The following is a 25799-nucleotide window of genomic DNA, read 5'->3' on the forward strand; positions in this document are numbered from 1 at the left end:
ACGAGTCGATCTCCGGCCCTTCAAACCTGATCACTCCCAAACCGACCAGACCAGACGAGTCGATCTCAGGCACCTCAAACCCGATCACTCCCAAACCGACCAGACCAGACGAGTAGATTTTTTGGGGAGGCGTCCATTCATCGCGGATTTTCACTTAGCGCAGGGAGGTTTGGAACGTAACCCCCGCGAGAAACGGGGGATTACTGTCTATATATATATATATATATATATATATATATATATATATATATATATATATATATATATATATATATATATATATATATATATATATATATATATATATATATATATATATATATATATATATATATATATATATATATATACACACACACACACATACACATACACACACATACACACACACTACATGGCCAAAAGTATGTGGATACCTGCTTGCCCAACATCTCATTCCAAAATCATGGGCATTATGATTTGGTCTTGGTCTCCCCCCTTGGGACTTGGTCCCCCCTTTGCTGCTATAACAGCCTCCAATCTTCTGGGAAGGCTTTCCACGAGATGTTGGAACATTGCTGTGGGGATTTGCTTCCATTCAGCCACAAGATAATTTGTGAGGTTGGGCACTGATGTTGGGCGATCGGTCTGGCTCACAGTCAGTGTTCTAATTCATCCCAAAGGTGTTCGATGGGGTTGAGGTCAGGGCTCTGTGCAGGCCAGTTAAGTTCTTCCACACCGATCTCGACAAACCATTTCTGTATGGACCAAGCTTTGTGCACGGGGGCATTGTCATGCTGAAACAGGAAAGGGCCTTTCCCAAACTGTTGGCCCAAAGTTGGAAGCACAGAACCGTCTAGAATGTTATTGCATGCTGTAGTGTAAACATTTCCCTTCATTGGAACGTAGGGGTTGAGCCCGAACCATGAAAAACAGCCCCAGACCATTATTCCTCCTCCACCATACTTTACAGTTGGCACTACGCATTCGGGCAGGTAGCGTCCTGGTATCCATCAAACCCAGATTCATCCGTCGGACTGCCAGATGGTGAAGCGTGATTCATCATTCCAGAGAACGAGTCTCCACTGCTCCAGTCAAATGTTGGTGAGCTTTACACCACTCCAGCCAACGCTTGGCATTGCACATGGTGACCTTGGGCTTGTGTGCGGCTGCTCAGCCATGGAAACAAATTTCATGAAGCTCTCGACGAAGAGTGCTTGTGCTGATGCTGCTTCCAGAGGCAGTTTGGAACTCTGTAGCGAGTGCTGCAACCGACGACAGCTGATTTTTCTGCGCTAAGGACTTCAGCACCCGGTGGTCTGATTCTGTGAGCACGTGTGGCCTACCACTTCGCGCCTGAGCTGTTGTTGCTCCTAGACATTTCCACTTCACAATAACAGCACTTACAGTTGACCGGGGCAGCTTTAGCAGGGCAGAAATTTGATGAACTCACTTGTTGGAAAGGTGACATCCTATGACTTTGCCATGTTGAAAGTCATTGAGGTCTTCAGTATGGCCCATTCCACTGCCATTATTTGTCTATGGAGATTGCATGGCTGTGTGTTTTACATACACCTGTCAGCAATGGATGTGGCTGAAATAGCCGAATCCATGAATTAGAACGGGTGTCCGCATACTTTTGGCCATGTGGTGCACGCGAGCACGCATGCACACAAACTATATAAAATAAAATAAAATAAAACACATGGGTGGACAGGTCAAGGTGAAGCCTTGGTCGACCCTTGTGAGAATGTCTATTGATTACGTGCTGTTTGAACATGAGTTGGACCACGAGTTCATCTATTAATTATTTATTATTGGACCTTGACTATGGATTATTGAAACATACCATTTGGTCACTTAGACCTTTGGAGCCCTTACACCTTTTAAACCATTTTACACCTTTTAGACCCCTTTAGAACACTTAGACCCCTTGACCCTTACACCTTTTAGACCCACTAGACCCTGTTTGGACACTTTAGACCCTTTTAGACTGTCTTATTAGACCTTTTAGACCCTCTTCAACCACTTATATCCATTCAACTTATAGACCACTTCAACCTCTTGATCCTTCTTTTGCCTTTGTAGACCCCGTTAGACCCATCGAGACATGTTACATCCCTTTAGACCCCTCAAGACCTTTTCAGACCCTTTAGACTCCTGATGACATTTACACTCTTTAGACCCGATGACTCTTAGCCCTTTAGGCCTGAACTACTACATTATTGGAAAATACCCTTTAAATATTGGACCCCTTAACACCCTGTAGACCATTATAGACCCATATCAACCCTCTGTACCTTTAGACCCCTTAGACCCTATTGACTTGTCGATCCATTAGACCCCTTTAGACACACACCACACAGACATCTCTGGAGTCTTCTTGCAGTCTGCAGACTATACTTTTTTCAGAAAATAATGTGCAATCTCCAGGGTGGTACTCTGCAAAGTTGAACAGAAATCTGCACATTATGCACTATTGAAATGTAGCTTTGGACCATTTAGACTGCTGAGATGCCTTCGACCTTTGAAGTCCCTTTAAGATCCCCAAGACCCCAAAGACACTTAAGACCTCGATGACCCAGATAACCCAAAAGACCTGAGGACCCAAAAGTCCCAGAGGACCCAAAATACCCCAAGAACCCAAAAGACTCCAAGGACCAAAAAGACCCATAAGACCCAAAAGTCCCCAAGAACATAAAAGACCCAGATAATCCAAAAATCCCTAAGGACTGAAAAGGCAGAGGAGCCAAAAGCTCTAGATGACTCAAAAGACTAGGTCAGGTCAGGTATGGGAGCATGCACTGGTCGCTGCGTCAACTTTCCGCCGGTACTACAGGGGCTTCGATCCGACCATCCCCCAGGCAGATGCTTGGCCCATCCTCATCTCCTTGAGATGCTGATCAACATGTTGGAACCACGAGGCATGTGGTCATCCTCCACTCATGAGGCTCCTTCGCTGAGAGAATCTGATTAGCAGGATCAGCGTCAGGAAAACGAGCCACATGTCCATACAGCCGCATCTGACACTCACGGACTATGCAGGTAACAAATCTTATTTGAGTCTCAGCAACTGCTCGTTGGACAGAAAGTCCGACCAGTGATAGCCAACGATAAGATCCCGAGGACCTAAAAGACCCTGTAGACCCTTTAAGACTCTTCAATAAATGGATGAGGTGGGTGTGTGTGTGTGTGTGTGTGTGTGTGTGTGTGTGTGTGTGATGTTTTTTTGTGGAGTTCTACGAGAACTAGAGCCTTCTGATGTGGAATGTGATACACCAATATTATCGTCATGACCTCCTGAGTTGATTAGGCTAATTAACTCCAAAAACTCTGTTACAATTCCCATGTTTTAAACGCACGCCACGTTAAGGTAGATAAAGCAGCATAATATGTCCTTCGACCACAGCATGACATTGTAATTACATAATAAATCACAAAAACAATGATAACATTGCAACAAAGCATATATTCATCAATACTAATAATACTTACAACAATAATAAGAATAGTAATATCATATGGCAATAATAATAAGGCACATATAATCCCCACGCTGGCCCCAAGCACATCTGGGCTTAGTGAAAGACAAGCTAATGCTCAAGCAGTACTGCAGTCTGCAGTCGGGTATGCAACAAGGCTGGGAAGACCAACGGGTCCATTAGTTATAATCAAATAGCCTTTCAATGAATTTATTATTCCCATAACATAGTAATTTTTCAAGATATCAAATTGAAACTTACACAGCTTATTTATATGTATGTGTAGCATACGTGAGGAAAATTGGGTCAAACTTAGTCAAAGGTCAAGGTGAAGGCCATCCAAAACATGTAAAACATCGCTTATGCCACGATTCGAAAATGTATTAACCAAATTTGTTATACAAAACATTCAATCATGTAAAACACTGGGATAGGTCAAAATTATGTAATTACCAAATTGCTGTTTCCATGGCAACTATTGTTTATTTTGATTTCGCAAGGAGCGTGCTTTGCGCGACATCTTTCTTGTTTATGTGTTTGTTTGTCTGTCTGTGAGCGGGATATCTCAAATGATTATGGACGGATTCGGACGAAACTTGCTCGACAGGTTGGTTATCTGATAAGGGCGAATTGATTTTTAAAAGTGATTCTTCACCATTGAGAAAGATAAGGCGAAAAATGACATATCGCACAATATATCAAAAAGTTATGGACGGGTTTCAAAACATAAACTGTTCAGCCTGGCAGACGTATGTGCTCCACTGAGTGTCATTTTAGTTTAAAATGAGATTTTTGGACATTGACTCAGTGCAGGAACAGTAAGATGTTTACCATGTTGTTAAAGAAGGCACAAAATACAAAAAAAGCAAAATCAGAACTTGTATTTTGGCCTCAAGAGTGGACTTTAAAACTGGCTTTAAAGACAGAACATGGCATGCCCATCAGTATGGTTTTGGAAACACTTGGAGTTTTCAGTTGGATGATTTCCTTTTGGGAAAGGCAGTCTTTTTGATGGAAGAATTGTCTGCATTATGTACGGCCTGGGAGGGCTTTAATGTTGTTGCATTGTAATGAGACACTGCAGCTGTTCTGAAATGTAATCGGTTGTCATGATTGCAAGTGCTAACCAGAACACATTTTCCTTTTTGAGGGTGGTCTAACAAAAGTGTTGGATTTTAAACCATGGTTAAAAAAAAAACCATCAATTACAAAGATGAATTAAAAAACTAAAGTTATTTTGTTTACCATCATTAAAAATACAGTATTTGAAAAACTTAAGCCAACCTATCTCGGTTAACTAATGCAGGACAACGGTCTCCCTCAAATGATGTCAATGGGTTGGAATATTTGCCACGTTTGCCAAGTGCAGCTTGGCTAGATTGAGGAACCATGGAAATTGTTTGTTTCTTTCTCCACTGCAGCCAATGGAGAAAGAAGTATTTAACCACTCAAACCAACAGCCAGTTATCTTTGAAAGAATATTAAACAGAAGTCTGGGTTCATGGAGGAGCTACAGGGACAGTGAGCAGCAGATTCAGACTGACAGGGACTGAAAAGAGCAGGTGAACAACAAAAAAAACCACATTACAGTACATGAGAGGGGCGTGATAGGAAGGAAGAGGGATTAAGGAATCAGCAAGAATAGAAGAGCTAGGCAGGAGTACAACAGGAATCATGAGGTGGCGATGGGCAGCAGTCTTGACATACTGAAGGGAAGAGCATGAGAAAGCCAAGGAGAAGAGAGGGATAAGGACCCTTGGTCTTTTTCACAAAGACAAAATTAATGCAATCAGCCTTCACAAGAGCAGCATCCATTGTAATGTTGTCCTTCAAAAATGGAACAGATGAGGTGCATTAAACAGAAACAGATGACTAACTGCTAACACGTTTGTGGACAGTGAGAGGCCTGTGAGCTCAGAGCTGAGGTGAGCCAGATGTTGAGCTCTGACCCATGTATGTACCTAAACACATTGCTTACGAGCCTTATGGAGAGACTGCAACTGCCTATCAGTGGAGTTGGCAATCCAGGAAGAAAAGGCAAGCCAATTACTGGCTGTTGCTTCATATTATAAAGCATTGTTTCACGGTTGTGATATTGGGCAGGATAACTGGAAGTGTGAAAGCATGAACTGATGGAGTGAGAGTATCATTTTGAGAAATAGTCTCAGCACTGTCTGCAAACTGGATATGGCAAACTGCAGGCCAGACTAATCTGCCCAATTGAAGTGGCAAATATGGCAGCCCCTTGGTGGTTCACTCAAGATCATCAGAGAGACAGACAATTTCAAGAGGACATGGTACAAGGAGGGGAGGGGGGGGGGAAGAGAGAGAAAGAGAAAGAGAAAGAGAAAGAGAAAGAGAAAGAGAAAGAGAAAGAGGTTGGAGAGAAGGTTGGACATGATAAACTCTCAGGAGAGTTGGAGCCATCAGAGGATATATGGATTGAGAAGCCCACCAATTGAGAGGCGTCTAAAGTGTCTAAGACCTCAGTTGCAATACCATGGACAATGGTTTGATTGGTGACACCAAGGCAGCTGGAAATAGTGATAATTGAAATGGCCACAGATTATGAAAAGAGTGTGTGAGTGGAGGGGATAGGAGGTAGTTAGAAGTTGGCTGGGAGAGTCACAGACACTTCGATACCACTTCACTCTAAAATATGCAAGAAATTTATTTGTTCAAAATCCAGAACCCATTCAATTCTCTGAAACCACAAAGTGAAGCATCACACATTACTTTTGACAACTATATCAAAATTGTTTTGCTGACACGTACTTGAAAGGTAAAAGTACATAGTCTTTTGGATGGAACTTTGGGACTTTCACACCTGCTTTCAGGTATGCAGCTACTCCAGCATTTGCACCTGAACCATCTAGCCTGGGTTTAAATCTTGACCAAGCTAAAAAAAAACCTGTCATTTCGTTATTTCACAGGCAGGACAATTCATCAATGTGTGCCGGCCCTCGGATGGGAATGGACGTTAAACTGGTGTCCCTTCTGCCAGGATTAATTGGAATCCGTTGGTGGACGTTAAAGATCCCATTTTGTCATTCACAAACAGTAGGTGAGTCATGAACCTGCCTGGAGTCCTGGTAGCAAATAGCCTGGTCTTCTTGGAGGTTCACGAACACATGTTTCATGTGAACAGCTTCAATTACAAAGGGAAGCCAACACAACTAATCTGGACTTTCGCTCTTAGCAAAGTTTACAAGTGCAAAGTATATCGTGACGTGCTCATATTATCTGGGGAGGGAGATAGGATCCTTAGAATTGCTTAGAGTCAGTCATAGGAAAGCAGAGCTGGGTGATACAAAACGTCTCCATTGGAGAAAGCCTTTTTCTGGTTAACAAAAAAAAACAACTTTTGAGTGCAAAATATTTCAAGCGACAAAACAATGATGAGGTTTATATTCTCACATTGGCTCCACGATTGTCTATGCTGTTCGGGCATCGTGGCATTATTGGTAGGGTCAAATTGGAGATCAGGGTCACACCGCCAAATGTAACGATGAAGATATGTTGATTGATGTATTTGGTTTTCCTCAGGTTAGTCTACCCTGATGCAGCACAGGTGTGATGGGCCAAATGCCCTTTTCTTGTATCCGAGTTTCCTTGTTTTATTGCATTTCATTTACATATAAATTGCATTTCAGCAGACCAAAAAAAAAGGTGAAAATGTCAAAATGTATTCAAAGCTTCAGTCCAACTAGTCATTTAAAAATAAAGTAGTTTTTAAAAAAAGAACGACGAGAACCAAAATATTCACCCTTATGCAAGGCAAGGAAAGAAAAAGGTGATCCAGCCCATCATGCCTGTGTTACACCCCCATCCCAGCATTGATATACATTTCAGGTTAGGCTCACCAAAGGCTCGTCTGGCAATGAATTTTTCTACCCATTACATACACCGTTACCTTCTGGAGGTTCATCCATAGGGGGCGAGAGGCAGTACATGTGATACCCACGATCGCAATCATCGCAGAATAACAACTGCTCCTGGCACAAAGGTGGACAGGGTAGTGGGGAGAGGGGTGGACAAACACATCCCATCACTCCGTTTATCTAACTACAAGCTGCCGTGTCCACCACTCCTTATGGGAAATAGCACGATTTACTCTCACGTCATAATTCAACGTTTATCAACAACGCTTCATCATTGACCGCCCAGAGAGTGAGTGAAATGGAAGTACTCGGAATGAGGAATGAACGGGTCTGAAGTTACGAGTTTGAGGGTCAGTCGTAAAGAATGCCTTTCAGAAACGCATTAAGCCTTCCACCCTGTAATCTTTACTTGTGCACCCATTGGTCAGGCAGTGACCATTGTGTCAGTAATCTAGCCAATTGTATACAATGGATCCACATCTCTTTATACAATTTTGGTGAAGTGTAAAACGAAGTCCTTGAGACCCTTACTAAACCGAAACAAAATAAATGTCTCGAAGTTCATGACTTTATCTACAGGGCAACAAAGTTCAACTTTGCTTGTTTCGTTTTTTTTCCTACCGAAACGGCTCGCAGCATGAAAAGTTCTGGACAAGGAACCTTGCCAAGTTTTCACAAGACAACATCTTAGTGGAGTTTGGGGGATGATTTGTGCCCTTTGTTGTTAGATCAAGGGGATCTCGAAGGGCACGTCAAAGATCTTCTGTGTTTCCACCAAAATTCCATCTTCTGTGTTTCCACCTATGGACATCAAGTGGTGTGTCAAAGAGTAAAGGACATGAGGTTCGGCAAAAAGCTCTCGATACCATGGAACATATGAGAGAAAAGGAAAAAGGAAGGGGTAGAGGTGGGGAGATTGGACTCGAGAAAGGCTGAGTAAGGTGATACGAAACAACCATAATTGGTGGACTCCATTTCAAAAGGCATCTTAGTTTCCAGTGTTATGATTATAAACCACTAACCCCTATTCTGTGTCTGTACACAGCATGCATCAAAGCTGTAATCTATTCTTCGATATTAAATCGTTTTACATTTTGTTGCACTTAAAAGTACCAAAATAAGTACTTATTTCAACTGTTTTATGCTCACCTTGTTCACCGTTAACTCCGTGCTACAAGTCCACAAAAATAATTAAATTACAAATAAAATCAACATATTGGGAAACTCAGACACAGGAAAAGGAGGTTGTTGGGTCTATCAAGCCTGTGTCAAAAATGTATCAAACTCTGATCAATTTGTGACTCCTCGTCAAAAGGTCAATCGAGTCACAACAAGGACAATTTTTGGAAGATGACAACTCACTCGATTATTAAGTGCTAACCGTCTGCCTTGGGAGGCAAAGTACAGCTAATGTTTTGGACGTTAGCCCTTCATCAGAGTAAGATGACACCAAGTACTTGTACCCCCTCTTTCTCCGGATAAAGGATGAAGACGTGGTGAGTTGTATCGTCCTTGGGCATGGAAGCAGTGAAGCGAAACTGGAAGCCCAATAAAGGAAGTATTTACACTCACCATCTTCACACAATCTTTCTGCTCATAAATTATAAAAACTGATTAAATCATTTTTCACACACATGCGAATGCTATCATACAGGGTGAGCACGGTTAGAGCAAGACCAGAGCTCCTTCACATTGCATTGCATTGAGAATAGTGCAGAATGATTCATTGCAGTGGATCAATCCTGCTGGCTTGGCAGCCCCCGTCAATGCCATGATCTCTGTTTCAAAGCCAAACGTTGTCCGGTTAAACCCCTTCGGAACTCATGCTGAAAATTACTCGAAAAGGGTGTTTCTAAAGATGCAATGACATTTTACTATCTGTATAAAGGGGAAACGGAAATTTTAAAACGACACAATTAAAGCAATCCGAAAAAAAATTAGATTGTCGACAAAACCAACACTGGAGGTTGTTGTAACCCCTTAATCCACCCCAATGCCAGACTCAAACATTTTATCCAACTCAATTATTTGTCCATATTTTCACAACATACTGAAGGTAGATTGCAAAGTCATTAATGATGTCAAAATCTAAAAACATTAATCTATGTAAAACAGTGTGTGTTTGTGTATTTGTCTCTCTCCCTTTATAAGGATGATTTAATAAGGGATTTAAAAGGCCAATCTTTTAACACAACAGTGTGTTCACTACGGTTTATTTTTCAGGATTTCAACAAAATAAAAATTAAACTCGAAAAATATTTTCCATAAAAGAGTAATCACGTCCATTCTATTGGAATGTAGACAGACTTGCCACCAGGCCTCGAGGGTGGTGCACAGAAGCATTTATAAAATAATAAATATACAAGTCGCAGGGAGGTGAAATTCGCTGCACATGATGTGTAACGCACGCAGAGTAAAATGAGTGTTCATTTACGTCCGTAGGATGTCTAATAAATAAAGAAGATATAAGCACACCCGACGCTAGGCTGAGGCTTCAGACTTTGGCATGATCACGTGGCTGTACCATCAAAACAAAATGTCCCAGAAGATAAAGAAAATAAGGACATTTGTACATGTGGTGTTTTTAAAATAACGCTTCTTTCTCTGAAACATCACATCTTCCAGTTTCATTGACTATTTCAAATAAAATAATTCCAACCCGTCATTTTTGACGGTCTTTTATGCTAGTTATTCAATAAAGCCCCAACCAATCCAAGTCCTACAGAAAGACGACAAAGCCAGTAGCTGTAGTGTTGTTGAAGTAACATCCCCATTGAATGTGCGAGGTTCAAGGAGACCGTGCAGGGTAGTGGAGAAGATGTTGAAGGAATTATTAATGATCTTTGGCATGATTAGACAACAGGACCTCATGATGTGTGTGCAGAGAGGTTAGGCATTTATGGCATCTTCATACACCCTCCAATATGATTGGCTTCGGTACACCCTCCATATATTTTGAAATGTTACATGTTGCATGGCATATACCAAACAAATGATGCAACAAAATACTTTTATGTGAAGCTTCAAAACGGAAATACAAATGGGATCCTCAAATCAACATTCAAATTACACACACACACACACACACACATATATATATATATATATATATATATATACATATATGTTGATAGAGCCTGTCCATACAATACATATGCAAACTAGTAAAGTTTTGGGATCCCCTGCACCCCTGACCCTCCCCCGTCCATACATTACCTTTTCATCCCCTCCTTCCCCTTTCTCCTCTATCCAACACACTTAATTAATTTTAACCCAACTACCCCTCCCTCCTCCTCTACACAAATATGTGCCGAGTCCCCCCCCCTCCCCCCACAATGAGAAAAATCACAATGTGCTTTGTTTTTGTTGAATGGCCCGTTCAATCTCCTAAACAATCAGTGCGGCAACTTAAACAAAGTACTTTGCTTTATCTCGACACAAAATTAACTTTTACTCTAATTCACTCGACTGTGTAAATATAATTCCATTCCAAACACTATTTAGTTTTCAAGCATTGCTGCCACCTTGATAGGACCTTAAAGTATTGAATGAGACATAAAATAAAAAGATTTCCTTTTTTCCTTGGGGTGGGTAATTAAAATCTTCCTGAAAACTTGCTTTTATTTTGATGCACATTTTATTTACATTCTGCTTCAATCCATACCACCTGGAAAGCTCAGTGCCTGTGCTTTTTAAATATACATGGTTTAGGCTCGTGGAAGAGCTGGAACACAGAATGGATCAGGACACAACGTAATAAAAGGAACAGTGGGAGAAAGAGAAAACACACCAACAGCGGGGTGGAGGGAGAAGGTAGATGGACAAACAAGGGATGCAGGTAACGATGAGGGAAAGGGGAGAACGCAAGGGGTGGACAAGATGGATATATACAAGGGGGTACTTGTTATTAAAGTGGGCTTCAACAGCATGCTCACAAAATTATCGCTTATACAACAAGGGTGACACCCCCCCCCCCAATCCACTATGGTTATACTCTCTATGCACTAGGTCGATACACTAGGCCACAGTGGTCTCAAACCTTTTTAAACACAAGATCACTTTTAGAATATAAATCCAACGCAAGATCTACCCTTAAAAATTCTACTTTATTAAAAACCCCCAAAAAATGTATACTTTGCATTTCTGATTGGCCTGTGCATCGACATTTAGCTCTTTTTCAAAACTCTCAAGCAGCTTGCATTTGCGACCTACGGCCAAGACAGTTTTAAATACAACCACTGTACAGAATCTCGGTTTTTCCCATTCTTATATATATATACATATATAAATATATATACATATATATATATATATATATATATATATATATATATATATACATATTACTTGTTCGTTTGTTTTTAAAGATCAAAAGTTCAAGACTCGGATCGACCTGTTGATCGCGATCGCCTGGTTGGAGATCACTGCACTAGGGTTATACTCTCTCCCCCACACACCAGTTAGCAAACCCCTCCTGCCCCCCACCCTCGATAAAAGGAGGGAGGGTGTAGCCCTAGTTTAGTTCATTCCTGAACAACAGCATGATTAAATAGTCCATCACAGGATGATTTGTTCATGTTAAAAAGGATAATATCCCCATGAAACTGGGGTTACACCCCTCCCCAACAAACTGGGGTTACACCTTCCCCCCAAATTGAGGTTACACTCCCCTCAAACTGGGGGTACATCCTCCACCCAAAGTAGGGTTACACTCCCCCCAAACTTGGTGTTCACTTACTCCCCCCCCCCTGCCAAAACTAGGGTTACACCCCAGATAAAGATCCATAACCAACAAGTGAGAAAATACAAATGTAGCACTTAAAGCAAGCTAACTATCCATATTTAAACTAACTGATTGAATTAAAAATAAACCTTCAATGAAAAAATTAAAATATGCATCTCCCCTTCATCAAGTTAATTCAACCAGACCGAGTCAACGATACCCAGGAATCGCATTGCTCGGCCAAAGTACAACTAATGGAGATCAAACCGTATTTGCATTAACAAAAGGTCTTCACACTTTTCCTCGGCAAGTAACAAACCTCACACGTGATATGGAGATGGACAACGTTGTAAGCAATTATTTGTTTTTCGGATTGTTGTTTGTGTTTACGCGTGCATGGATGTGTGTGGAGCGCGCTGTTCTGCCACCGACATCGTTCTCCGACGTCCCGCAGAGGCTGCAGCTCTTGCACTCTATGCACTGCCAGCGGTACGTGCGCACGGCCGCACGCATGTTGTCCGTAAACTGCAGGCACGTCGGGTGTCCTGCACACAAAACACATCACTCAGTTTGCTCACCAAGAGAGGAATTCATCAAGCATAAATCCAGCCAGGAAAAGAACAAATATTTGGTGGCCTATTCCACCAGCAGCCACAAAGAAGAGGAAAATGGCAATGATATCTTGTTGAAAACACCACGAGGTGTTCAACCAACGCAAAGAAATATGGACAGGACATTTATGCATTAGAGACAGCCAATTTACATTTCTTTCAGAATACATTATTGACTTTGCCAGGGATGAAAGGTTTATCACATTCAACTATGGGTCACTTTTAACAGCACCTCCAAATTTCACTCAAACACTGGACTTGAGGAGGCCAATGTGGATGTGGTAAGTTGCTGTTTCATCACAAGAGAGACAGGTGTTTAAATGGGTGGCTAGAGGTGTATTTCTCAGTGGCATATTTTACTGTGAAGAGGGGGAAAAAAAAGAGGGTCCCATTTATAAACCACATGATCATATCACAGGTAAATCAACACACAGGTAAAAGCCATTTGGCACATCATGCCCATGCCATATCGACATCACAGCACTGACAATGACTGCAGATAGTGCTCATTCTAAAGATAACCATTTAGCTTTATAGTGACCTTACCAATAGGTTACCAATATACCCAAAATGGCTGCAGTGTGGTAACTGAGTGAGGACACTTAAAAGTGGATTATAGTGGTAGTGGGTGCAAATACACCTGAAGTAGTGGGTTCAACATTATTTAAGGATTCGAGTTTAAATCTTCAGGAAGTCAAGGTGGTCTCTGAAGAATCACCAGGTAAATTATTCGATTAAAATTTTTTTTTTTTTTTAAAAGAACAAAGTAAAAAAAAAACAAGAAAAAAAAAACAGCTGCTACGTCAACTTTGAGGGTGGGATAATCTGCCTGCCCCACCTGTTCTAGTCTACATATGATGCTAGTCCATGGATTGTGGTCAGCTCTTATTTCCTTCCTTTATACTGCAGGTCTTTCTGAATGATTATGGGTCTGATACTCTTATCCTGTACTTGGCTCTTCGTTTTGGCAGCGTGAAACCAAGTAAACCATTTTTGAATATCTATACTAATAAAAGGCATAGAGAGAGAGAGTGTGTGTGTGTGTGTGTGTGTGTGTGTGTGTGTGTGTGTGTGTGTGTGTGTGTGTGTGTGTGTGTGTGTGTGTGTGTGTGTGTGTCAGTGTGTGTGTGTGTGTGTGTGTGTGTGTGTGTCATTGTGTGTGTGTGTGTGTGTGTCAGTGTGTGTGTGTGTATGTCAGTGTGTGTGTGTGGGACAGTGTGTGTGTGTGTCAGTGTGTGTGTGTGTCAGAGTGTGTGTCAGTGTGTGTGTCAGTGTGTCAGTGTGTGTGTCAGTGTGTGTGTCAGTGTGTGTGTGTCACTGTGTGTGTGTCAGTGTGTGTGTGTCAGTGTGTCTCCTTTAACTCCAAAACCATAAAAAAATAAAAATAAAAAAAAATAAATAAAAAAAAAAACTTAGCAGCCTGAAACTTTTCATGCATACGAAGAAAACTCCAAGGAAGTACAAGAGTGAAAATTGGGTGTTTGGGTTAATTAAAACCCCCCTTTTGAAGATAATTAACAGCATTATTTAATTATATCCTTCATTAGGCGATCCTCGGCCACCTCGCTGTCTGGAGTCTCGATGCGGTTCCTTGGAAACCTCGCTGGGGTCTGAAGCCGCCATGTTTTTTGGCCTGTTCAACCATGTCTCGACTTGGAACAGGCCGCAACGATTTCTTAAAGATAAACTTTATTTTTTCCACTTTCCTCACTCGTATTATCAAATGCCTGTTCATTACAGCTACAAATCTCTGCATACATTGCTTTTGTAAGTGCGATAGTTTTCAAATTAGGAGCTTGGAGCGATTTCATACATTATGAAACGATTTTTCACGATCTACTCTCACGGACTAATTAAAGTACATCATCGGAATATTATTTCACTTTTTAGGATTGGATATCCTCCGGACTCAATAAGTGTTGAAATCTATTTTGAAATCTGATAATTTAAAGAAATAATGAGTCTTATAACTAAGCCGATGTACCTATTTACTTTAAGCAAGCAAGAATATGTTCCCTCCTTCTCCAGGTATACACAAAAAAGTGTAATTTCCAAAACATTAAGCTTATCTTTTTCAAATGTTTGGAGAATTATATTGAGTGAACAAATTAATGCATTCACTGCAGACCTCACACCCTGTCCGTCCCCCAGAGGGAGTGCCCATCCATAGCGTCTGCCAGATTTGTGTCGATATTTTTGGAGATTTCCCGATGTGCTCAGCAGGGAATCAAAGCAAATCTGGTAAAAAGAAAAAAAAAAACGGATGTTTCAAAAAATAGGTATCACGTTTGTGCAGACCGCGAACGATGTACCAAGTGACGTGTGGACAGACGAGCAGGCAAAATGGCACATTTTCTGCAAGGTTTACTTCACGGGCAATTAAACTTTGTGATATCTTCAGGGTTGTTCAACATTAAACAGCAACTCTTTTATGGATAGTCATTTTATTTTATTAATTCATTTAATTTCAATAACTGCTGCATGCGCGGTGAAGATGGGCTTAAAAGTTAAAGGGATCTTACATTGTATGCAGCAACAGCCTGGCCAACCATTCCTAATCAACCATTCAATTGGAGTGACTGCATGAGTGAATCACTCACTCTCTGCGGATGCGGGCGGTCCGCGCTCCGCCGCCCATGGGCGGGCGGTCCGCGCTCCGCCGCCCATGGGCGGGCGGTCCGCGCTCCGCCGCCCATGGGCGGGCGGTCCGCGCTCCGCCGCCCATGGGCGGGCGGTCCGCGCTCCGCAGCCCATGGGCGGGCGGTCCGCGCTCCGCAGCCCATGGGCGGGCGGTCCGCCACCATGGGCGGGCGGTCCGCGCTCCGCCACCATGGGCGGGCGGTCCGCGCTCCGCCACCATGGGCGGGCGGTCCGCGCTCCGCCACCATGGGCGGGCGGTCCGCGCTCCGCCACCATGGGCGGGCGGTCCGCGTTCCGCCACCATGGGCGGGCGGTCCGCGCTCTGCCACCATGGGCGGGCGGTCCGCGCTCCGCCACCATGGGCGGGCGGTCCGCGCTCCGCAACCATGGGCGGGCGGTCCGCGCTCCGCCACCATGGGCGGGCGGTCCGCGCTCCGCCACCATGGGCGGGCGGTCCGCGCTCCGCCACCATGGGCGGGCGGTCCGCGCTCCGCCACCATGGGCGGGCGGTCCGCGCTCCGCCACCATGGGCGGGCGGTCCGCGCTCCGCCACCATGGGCGGGCGGTCCGCGCTCCGCCACCATGGGCGGGCGGTCCGCGCTCCGCCACCATGAGCGGGCGGTCCGCGCTCCGTCACCATGAGCGGGCGGTCCGCGCTCCGCCACCATGAGCGGGCGGTTCGCGCTCCGCCACCATGAGCGGGCGGTTCGCGCTCCGCCACCATGAGCGGGCGGTTCGCGCTCCGCCACCATGAGCGGGCGGTTCGCGCTCCGCCACCATGAGCGGGGGGTTCGCGCTCCGTCACCATGAGCGGGGGGTTCGCGCTCCGTCACCATGAGCGGGCGGTCCGCGCTCCGCCACCATGAGCGGGCGGTCCGCCACCATGAGCGGGCGGTCCGCGCTCCGCCACCATGAGCGGGCGGTCCGCGCTCCGCCATCATGAGCGAGTAGTTCGTGCTCAGTCATCCTGAGCAGGTTGTGAAATAACGCCCGATTTCTGAGCCGTTTGCCAAATTAACATGTTTTCTAAAGTACCGAAGCAAATTTGTTTCCTCCCGTCCACACACAGCTGTTTATAAAGAATGTTTGTGAACATATCCCTGAAATGTCTATATAAATGCAACGTCCTTTTTCGGTGAAAGCTACTCAAGGTTTCTGGGTTGTATACGGTAAGTACTGTAGCTGATAATCACACTGACTGCAACCTGCTGATTCCCGATGTCGGCCAAGCGTGTGTGTGTGTGTGTGTGTGTGTGTGTGTTTTGTTGTTGTTGTTGTTGTTGTTGTTGTTGTTGTTGTTGTTGTTGTTGTTGTTGTTGTTGTTGTTGTTGTTGTTGTTGTTGTTGTTCATTAAGCACAATATTATGTTCTTTCACCTAACTCTCCTACCCCCATATCTCTCTTTCTCATCCTTGCTCTTCCCCCCCCCCTCCCCCATACAGTGCAGTGCCCTCCTCCAGCATCACCTGTCTCTGTCTCCGGACGTATCCGGGCAGCATTTATGTCTGGATGGGAGCTTGTCCGTGGACCGTGTTTATTGTATGAGCGGTAGAAAATGGATGTTAGACATTACTTTGTTTCCATCTTCACTGTTATTCTATGCAGAATAATTTTGATGAGACAATATGAATCGTAATCAACGCTCCACTGCCCGTCTGCTTTCCCTTCCCCCACCACTCCTCGTTTCCTCTCCCTCCTCTCTCCTTTACCCTCCACCTCTTCACTCTCACCGTTATCTCTCCCCCAGTCTCTCTCCCTCTCCTACACCCCTCTCTCCCTCTCCTTTCCCCCACCCCTCTCCCCTCCCCCACCCTTTCTCCCTCTATTATTAACATCAAAGCGATGGGCGATATTTGCTATTTTATAAATAAAAAACACAAACAGTAAATTTGCCTACAGCACTAGGCCAGCACACAATGACTGACTGCTTTTGAAGGACACTCAGGAATCTTTAACATCAAGACTCCCAAAAGATGGGCCAAGGCTTCAAGTGGCGGTTTATTTCGTTACAATAAATGACCCTTTCAGTCGGTTTGAATCCAGGACCAGGCCGCTCAGTAACAAACACTCCACACATTGTCCCCCTTGTGTTCAAGCAAACAATACCCTGTTAACTCGACAATTATTATCTTTACCCGAGAGGCGATTTTGCGAAGAAAGGAAAGTCAAGTAAAAAGCATTCCAGCTACATCTTCCGTACTTCTGCTGTTTTGACCTCGCTTTTCCATATTAATGACGAGTATAAAAGCCCACAAAAATGACAGATTGGAATTACTTTATTCAAAATATTCAGACTGCAACAAGTGATGCTTCGAAGCAAGAAGCATTATTTTAAAACACTACATGTATAAATGAGTCCCCATTTTCTTTATCTTCTGGGACGTTTAATTTTGACGGTACATAGCCTCGGGAACGTGCCGGTCTGAAGACTCGGCATAGCGTCAGATGTGCTTATATCTTCTTTATTTAATAGACATCCTATGGAGGTAAATGAATGCTTGTTTGACTCTGCGCATGTTGCACATCATATGCAAAGAATTTCACCTCCCTACGCCTTGTGTTTATTGTTATTTTTAAAATGCTTCTGTACACCGCCCTTGAGGCCCAGTTTGCAAGTCACCGTCTACATTTCCGATAGAAGAGACGTAATTACTCTTTTATGGAAAATGTTTTTCGAGTTTTTTTATCCTGAAAAATAGACCGTAGTGAATACACAGTCGTCTTGAAAGATTGGCCTTTAAAACCCTTATTAAATCTTTCTTATGAAGGGGGACAGACAAATACACAAACACACGTAGTGTTTTATAACGGTACATGATACAGGGCATAAGTAATTAAATAAAACGAACATACGTTCCCAAATAAAATCACACGGTTAGAGATGGGCCTCACAAGAACATAGGAGGCGAGTAAAGATGGACAACTATGATCCGATGCATTGCAATGTTACTTCCTGGGTCGACAGAGTCACTGTTACAACGTGATGAAGAAAAAAACAAAACAAACAAGCAGTCATAGACTGGCACTTACAAAATCATCAACTTGACCTCTGACCTTGTCTAATAAAAGCTGTCTCTAGAGAAGGTAGCGACGCAAACCAGAATTTTCTACGATGATTCTGCACCAAACCATCAAAAATCGAATGTTTGACCTCACTGTGACCTTGACCTTTGACCAAAATCTCATCAGCACTAGCCATCACCCTCCTGAATCACGTGGTGTAATTTGACCTTGGTAGCTTCTTCCGTTTGAGTTATCGTGCCTACAAACAAACACACAAACACACACACACACACACAGACAAACAAACACACAAACACAGGACGGAAGTCATCATCAATATACTTATGAAATCTTTAGCTTTCGTAAGTAATAATGCAAAACCCTAGATAAATGAACGGTCCCAGTATTACGACTCAGAGCAGAATAAGTCATAGGTAGTGGACTTACCGCAGAGTTGTTTCATCTGGATTTCTTATCCCAATGAACCATCCTTTAGCCACTGTAACCAAATACACACCAGAGTCCACAAGTCCCAACATGCTGAGCCCCGTTTTAAAATCTCCTTCTACCTTCAAGCTTGGTGGCTTTCAGTGTTGTTCACCAGGGCTATAATATCGGGATAACAACGCCTTCACAAACAGCATAACATGTTCACACAAACATGAATTCTGTGAAGAAATGACGCCTCAGCAGATAATTATTAAAAATGGAGAAAGTAAATACTTAATAAGGCAATAATTAATGTTAAAACACAAACTGTGCTGTTTCCCACACATGTGGACCTATCACCTGAGCTATTCCATCACAGGCTTGTTAATCTCATGTCGTTATTCAAAAGAGGTTTTGTGGATAGAATACAAGATAAACCAGAAAGAGCAATCGGGGATTGCAGACCCTCGCCAGGACCTGTTTTGTGTGGTGTATCTTGTGTGGCAAATAAATGAAAAGTCTAAGTGGTCTAGTTGTAAATGTGTAAACGTCAAAGGTCTGAAAAGTTGTAAAGTTTCCTAAAAGGGTCTTTGGGTCAAGAGGGTCTTGGGGGGGGGGTAGGGGTAGACAGGGTCTTCAGGTCTTCATGGTTTTAATGGGTCTCAGTGTTGTTAATGTTCTAAAAGGTCTAATGTAATTAATACAAACTCACTTTTTGTGCAGACAAACAAACAAAAACAAACGTTTCCCTCTCCCTTGGTGAGGGTAACTCAAAAGAGCAATCAGAGATTGCAGACCCTCGACCAGATTTGTTTTGTGTGGCAAATAAATTAAAGGGTTTACTAAGTGAAAGGTCATTGATTGCAAATGAAATGTCGAAATGGTCTCAAGGGTTGCAAGGGTCTTAAGTGTCTAAGTGATCTTAAAAGGTCAAAGGGGTCAAAAGGGTGTAATTTAAGCTCGATAGGGTCTGAATTGCCTCAGGGTCTAAAAACATTTATAAAGTGTAATTTTTTTATGACATCATAGGTGTTTTCGTTATGAGGTCATAAATGCATATCGCGGGTTGAGAGACATAATGTTGTAACTGCATTTTTGGCGAAATTGAATAAAATGGCTCTCGTGTCTTTCAACACCATTTCGTGGGTTGATAGACATCGCAGGTTGAGAGACATAATGTTTTGACTGAAAATTTCCCATTTCCTGAAAATCGCTAATGAAAGATAAATGGTGTTGAAAGACATGAGAGCCATTTTATTCAATTTCGCCAAAAATGCAGTTACAACATTATGTCTCTCAACCCACGATATGCAAAACACAACATCTGATCAGTATGAAAAATTTTGATGGTCGTGGATAGAAAAAAAAAAAATGTGGTGTCGTGGATAGAGATGCTTGGCAGGCAGACACGAGCGGGGGAACAGCCGAGCCGGGCTGTGTTGCACAAGCGCGAGCGCGGGCGTACTTTGGCCGCGGCTCTCCTTTATTACGTACTCAGCACACTCACGAGCCGGGCGACTACAGCATCACTACCACGCCTCAGGCGGCGCGCACTCCTTATATTCCTGGCAGACACGATGACCACGACGACCCCTCCTCCCATAATCATGCCCCGCCCTGCATGCCCGCAGGCTATACCACACTCCTCCCTCCTAAAACTATGATTATTAAATGATCACCATCATAATAAGCATAAACAGCACGAAGGACTACGGTATAACAGCACATCACATCATATAATGCGTGGAAGCGAGCTAGTGGAGCTGCCACGGCCAGGTTCCGAAGACGGAGGTGCACACAGCACCTCCCAAACTCTGACCGCGTCACCGATATGAAGCAGCAAGGCGAAAAGCACAGCAGCACTACACAGCGGAAACGCCCCCAGGCGGCTCATGCTGACATGGCCCTCGGCGAGGCCGCGGCGATCTCCCGAGCAAACCTCCCCCCTCACCATCAAACGCCTCCGGCTCACAAGGCGGCACACCTCCCCCAGGCAGACCTGAAGCAGATAAACATTCCGAGGCCGGAAGCCCGCTGTCTGGAAGCCGTGGCGCCAGCGCCAGACTCGATTGACCTTGGATGGGGGCGCTGAACAGCGCCGCTGGCTGGACGCAACCAATGCTCCATAACAACCCACGCACCACAATCAGTTGAGATGCCAATGCCCATCTAAACGGCCTTGAGCGAACACAGAGAGCTGCGCCCCCGGCGCCAGGCACGTCTGACCTTGCCGCAACCAGAGGTGGGGGTAACGCCGACCAGCGCACCAGTCCTGGCTCCGAGTCGATCTCCGAGACCCACACGGCAGTTAGACGGTAGCAATTCCATTTTAACCACACTTCAACCATAGGCTCGTTATAAATCACTAAGAACATCATTTGAACCATTGCAAACTCATTTTTCCGTACAGCGCGTTCTTTCGGCAAAATCCCTGCACATGACAAAGCAACTACCCGCGGCCCGGGGCAATGGAAGGCCAACCCAACCTTTTTATTCGCCACCACCGCTCCCAAAGCCACCACATCACATTGACCATACCGCAGAACCCATCGATTGATCTTCGCCAAACCCACTCTCACACAGGACCTGCTGGCATTTATTTCAACAACGTTAAACTGCATCACCAGAGCAAGGAAAAACAAATATGCAATGAACAGCAACCCATAACCCACATCACGAGTCCGTCTCTTGGTTGTTGACTCGATGTTGTGACTCGCGACTTCCTTTAACACCACGGGCTCACCGCCACCCGTTGAAGCTGCCCGAACAACACCGGCGCACCTCGCACCATGAACGCAGCCGACGCGCGAGAGCTCATCGCGAGAGCTGGCACGGCTCCTGCTGCTCCCGAACCGCACACCACCGCTGCAGGCAGCAACGAACGGCCGCTCCCGTTGCATCGACGCGGCTCCCGCCGCCAGAACCTCGCCCTCGGTACCCGACGAAAGCATCGAAGAGAGCACCGGCACACCTGGAGGTACGAACTGGAGATCCAGCCCGAGGTGCGCCAGCCAGTCCCGACCCAAAAGGGCGGGCCCCTCCCCTCGCACCACGAACACCGAGAGCGTCGACCTCGGTAGCGCACTGAGATGTCGGCCCTCGCAAGCGGTGCAATCGCTTCACCGGTGTACGTGTACAGCGACAAGGCCGTCCCGACTAGGCGAACACCGCGAAGACCACGAGTCGCCTGCTCGCCCATGACCGACACTGCAGCTCCGGTGTCCACGCAAAACACGGTCGGCTCGCCATTCACTTCGACCTCCACCATGAACGGCGTCGTCATCTCCGGACCAACGGAAAACAGACTCAACCGTGGTTGCATCTCCTGCTCCGGCCCGCCGGCATCGCCATGCCCCGGCTGCAGGCCGATCTCCAGGTCACTGGGGTCCTCCCGCACCTCGTCATCCAAGACCCCAACGGAGGCCCCCGCCATCCGACACACATGCTTCAAATGTCCCACCTTGTGACAATGCAAACACACGGTGTTCTTATACGGGCACATTCGTCGCAGGTGCGGACCCCCACACCCCCAGCACCCCTGGAAATCCACCTCGCTCCCGGTGCGACCGTGCTGCGGTGCGCGCCCTTGTCCCGCACCGCCAGACGCGCGTGCGACCTGCGGCACCTGAGTCATCGCGCTGTCCCCGGGCTGCACGACCTGTGGCGCCTGGGTCATTGCGTGAACTCCGGGATGTGCGACCTGCGGCATCTGGGTCACCGCGTGGACCTCGGGACCAGCCGACATGCCCCAGCTGGAGCTACTCATTACGTCCTGGCCAGCGATGGTGCGGACATCCGTGAGCGTCTGCTCGACAGACGAAGCAGTCCCGACCGCCGAGTCGAATGTGACGTCGGTCAACCGCAGGATGGCTGCTACCATCTTCGCGTCTCGCAGACCAGAAATAAAACGATCTCTGAGTCGTGCCGGACGCTCCTCTGCCGTGAACTTGCAAAGCACGGCCGAATGCTTCACCCGTGCTACGAAGTCTACAACGCGCTCCTCGCCACCCTTCGCGAGGTGATCGAACTGGAACCGCGCGAGCTGCAACGACTTCTCTGGCGCCAAGTGGGTCTTCATTTTCGCCACGATGTCCTGAAACGATAGCCCATCATCACTGGGCTTATTTGGAGCCACCAAATCACTCAGCAGCCGGTAGTGCTCCGTTGATAGCGAGGCGAGCAAGATCGACTTGCGTTTCTCTTCATCATCTACATCATTCGCGCGGAAGTAGCAACCCAACTGTTCAGAAAACAACTCGAAGTCATCTCCCCCGAAAACGGGCACGCGCCCGTGCGCCATGCCCCGACCTTCTGCCATGCTCGTGCTGGCGAGACCCTTGGCTCCGTAGCCTGGAACCGCACGGGTTATTCGCTGCCGCCCTGCACACGCCGATCCGAAGATCCTCGTCAGCCAACTGTGGTGTCGTGGATAGAGATGCTTAGCAGGCAGACACGAGCGGGGGAACAGTCGAGCCGGGCTGTGTTGCACAAGCGCGAGCGTACTTTGCCCGCGGCTCTCCTTTATTACGTACTCAGCACACTCACGAGCCGGGCGACTACAGCATCACTACCACGCCTCAGGCGGCGCGCACTCCTTATATTCCTGGCAGACACGATGACCACGACGACCCGTCCTCCCATCATCATGCCCCGCCCTGCATGCCCGCAGGCTATACCACAATCTAGGGATAAAATGGTCCACAGAAAAAAAATTGATGACGCCATTGGTCATGTGATTCAGCACAGGGGTGCAAATTAACATTTTTATCCACCGACCAGCAGGGCCGGTGACTAGAAAAAGTTACCGGCCCAGCAGAATTTCTACCGGCCCGATAAAATACAGACAAAAGTCACAAATTTGATATCAAACACTTTTAATATACTCACATGAGTGAGTTTGATGAGTGAGTTTGATGGATGAGGTTGGTTGGATGAGTGAATTTGATGAGTGAGGTTGGTTGGATGAGTGAGTTTAATGGAAGAGTGTAAGAATGAGTGAGTTTGATGGAGGAAGTTGGGTGGATGAGTGAGTTGGATGGATGGATGGATGAGTGAGTTTGATGAGTGGGGATGGGGGGATGATGCAGGGAGGACGAGGTTGTGGGTGATGGGGGGGGACCTTTTTGTGTGGGTGATGGGGGCAGGGGGTTGTGAGTAGTGCTGGGGGGGGGGTGATGGGGTGGTTGTGGCTGATGGACGATGGGGAGGTTGTGGGTGATGGGCGATAGGGGGGTTGTGGGTGATGGACGATGGGGGGGTTGTGGGTGATGGACGAGGGGGTAGGGGGGGGGGGGGTTGGGTGATGGACAATGGTGGAGGTACTACTCGTCCACCCAACATCACATATAAAAACTCACTCATCCACCTAACCTCACCCATCAAACTCACTCATTCATCTAACTCACTCAACCCAAAAGCCTCAAACTCACTCGTTAACCCAAAAGCCTCAAACTCACTCATTCACCCAACCTCACCCATCAAACTCACTCACTCACCCAACCTCACCCATCAAACTCACTCATTCACCCAACCTCACCCATCAAACTCACTCATTCACCTAACCTCACCCATCAAACTCACTCATTCACCCAAATTCACTCATTTAACCAACCTGGGCATGGTGTTGGGCACCGATAACCAAAAAGTTTACTTTGATAACGATAATCTGATAACCCCAATTTTTAAGTCCAATAACGATAATCCGGTAATTATAATACAAAGTTATCGGAAGTTAACGATAATCCGATAACGATAACTACTTTTTTAACAAGGATTCAAAAAAACAAGGAAAAACATTCAAAACCCATAGAAAAGGCTTATTTATGCTAAACCCAAGAATAAAATAAGCATTTTGCGTCTTTTTAGAGTCGATGAGTCGTCACACACACACAGACAGTCACACAGACAGTCACACACACACACACACACACACACACAGACAGTCACACAGACAGTCACACAGACAGTCACACAGACAGTCACACACACAGACAGTCACACACAGACAGTCACGCACACACACAGACAGTCACACACACACACACAGACAGTCACACACACACACACAGACAGTCACACACACACACACAGATACACACACACACACAGATAGACACAGACACACACACACACACAGATACACACACACACACACACACAGACACACACACACACACACACACACACACACACACACACACACACACACACACACACACAATGGTTAACCGGACGGAGTCCAACATGCATTGGGAGGTTAACGGGACGGGTCAAGGACACAATGTGAATCCAACAAACAAATTAATGTCCATTTCTTACCGAAAGAACAACGGGAATAGGTCCGCGGACGCTGCGCACACAAACAGGAAGGCACCGTTATAATTCAAACATGAGAGGCCCGACCTCACAACCACACCGAGAACAGTTACAAACATGGCGCGACGGTATCTCCACGCCTCGACACTCATGTCCGATTGTCCGTCGCTCTGCCCAAGGTTAGACCGTCCTTGTGTTTGAATTAACCGATCTGTACGTTTCCCAACCTTGACCGAACCCAGTACCTGCAGAGTGCAGAGCTGAGCAGCCGCATGGCTGAGGAAGTCGCAATTGCAAGGCTTCTTCTTCTTCTTCTTCTTCTTCTTCTTCTTCTTCTTCTTCTTCCTATTTCTCTTCTTCTTCTTCTTCTTCTTCTTCTTATTCTTCTTCTTCTTCCTCCGCCCTCTCTTCTTCTTCCATTTTTCTTCACGCGGCGGCCTGATTCAGCATTATCTTGTAAAACAAGCAATCTATCTGTGGTGAATTGAAGGTCGTGACGTGTGATCACATGTTGCACGGCTCGAGCACGGAATAGATAAAGCTGAGGTTCGGCTCGGTCGGGGGTGATTGTCCCAGGAGCATTGTCGTTTACGGCGGCGGTTCACTTGGTGCTCGTTGAATGGTGAGAATTGAGAGTATATCGGACTCCGGGCTTATACTGATTTATTTTGCGGTGATTAGTTGCACGTGTATACCTTACTGCTTATGTACTCCATGCTGCGCCTGTATTCCCTGG

The 25799-nt window shown here is 45.6% G+C and overlaps 1 protein-coding gene across 7 annotated transcripts in view; it reads right to left on the reverse strand.

The window, feature by feature from the left end:
- Positions 1-25799, reverse strand: part of LOC147020483 (zinc finger protein ubi-d4-like) — a 201848-nt gene that overhangs the window by 26504 nt on the left and 149545 nt on the right. For 4 of the 7 annotated variants that reach the window (XM_085895864.1, XM_085895865.1, XM_085895859.1 and 1 more), the window contains 2 exons: positions 12456-12610; positions 7375-7456 (listed from right to left, as the gene is read on the reverse strand). In XM_085895864.1, coding sequence (XP_085751990.1) covers positions 7375-7456; positions 12456-12610 — 237 coding nt within the window. The remainder of the gene's footprint in view (positions 1-7374; positions 7457-12455; positions 12611-25799) is intronic. The other 3 variants (XM_085895860.1, XM_085895863.1, XM_085895861.1) reach the window with 3 other exon arrangements.

This window comes from Eptatretus burgeri, chromosome 9 (genome assembly GCF_056783735.1).
Source record: "Eptatretus burgeri isolate ZD-2024b chromosome 9, Ebu_testis_v1, whole genome shotgun sequence".
Taxonomy (NCBI): domain Eukaryota; kingdom Metazoa; phylum Chordata; class Myxini; order Myxiniformes; family Myxinidae; genus Eptatretus; species Eptatretus burgeri.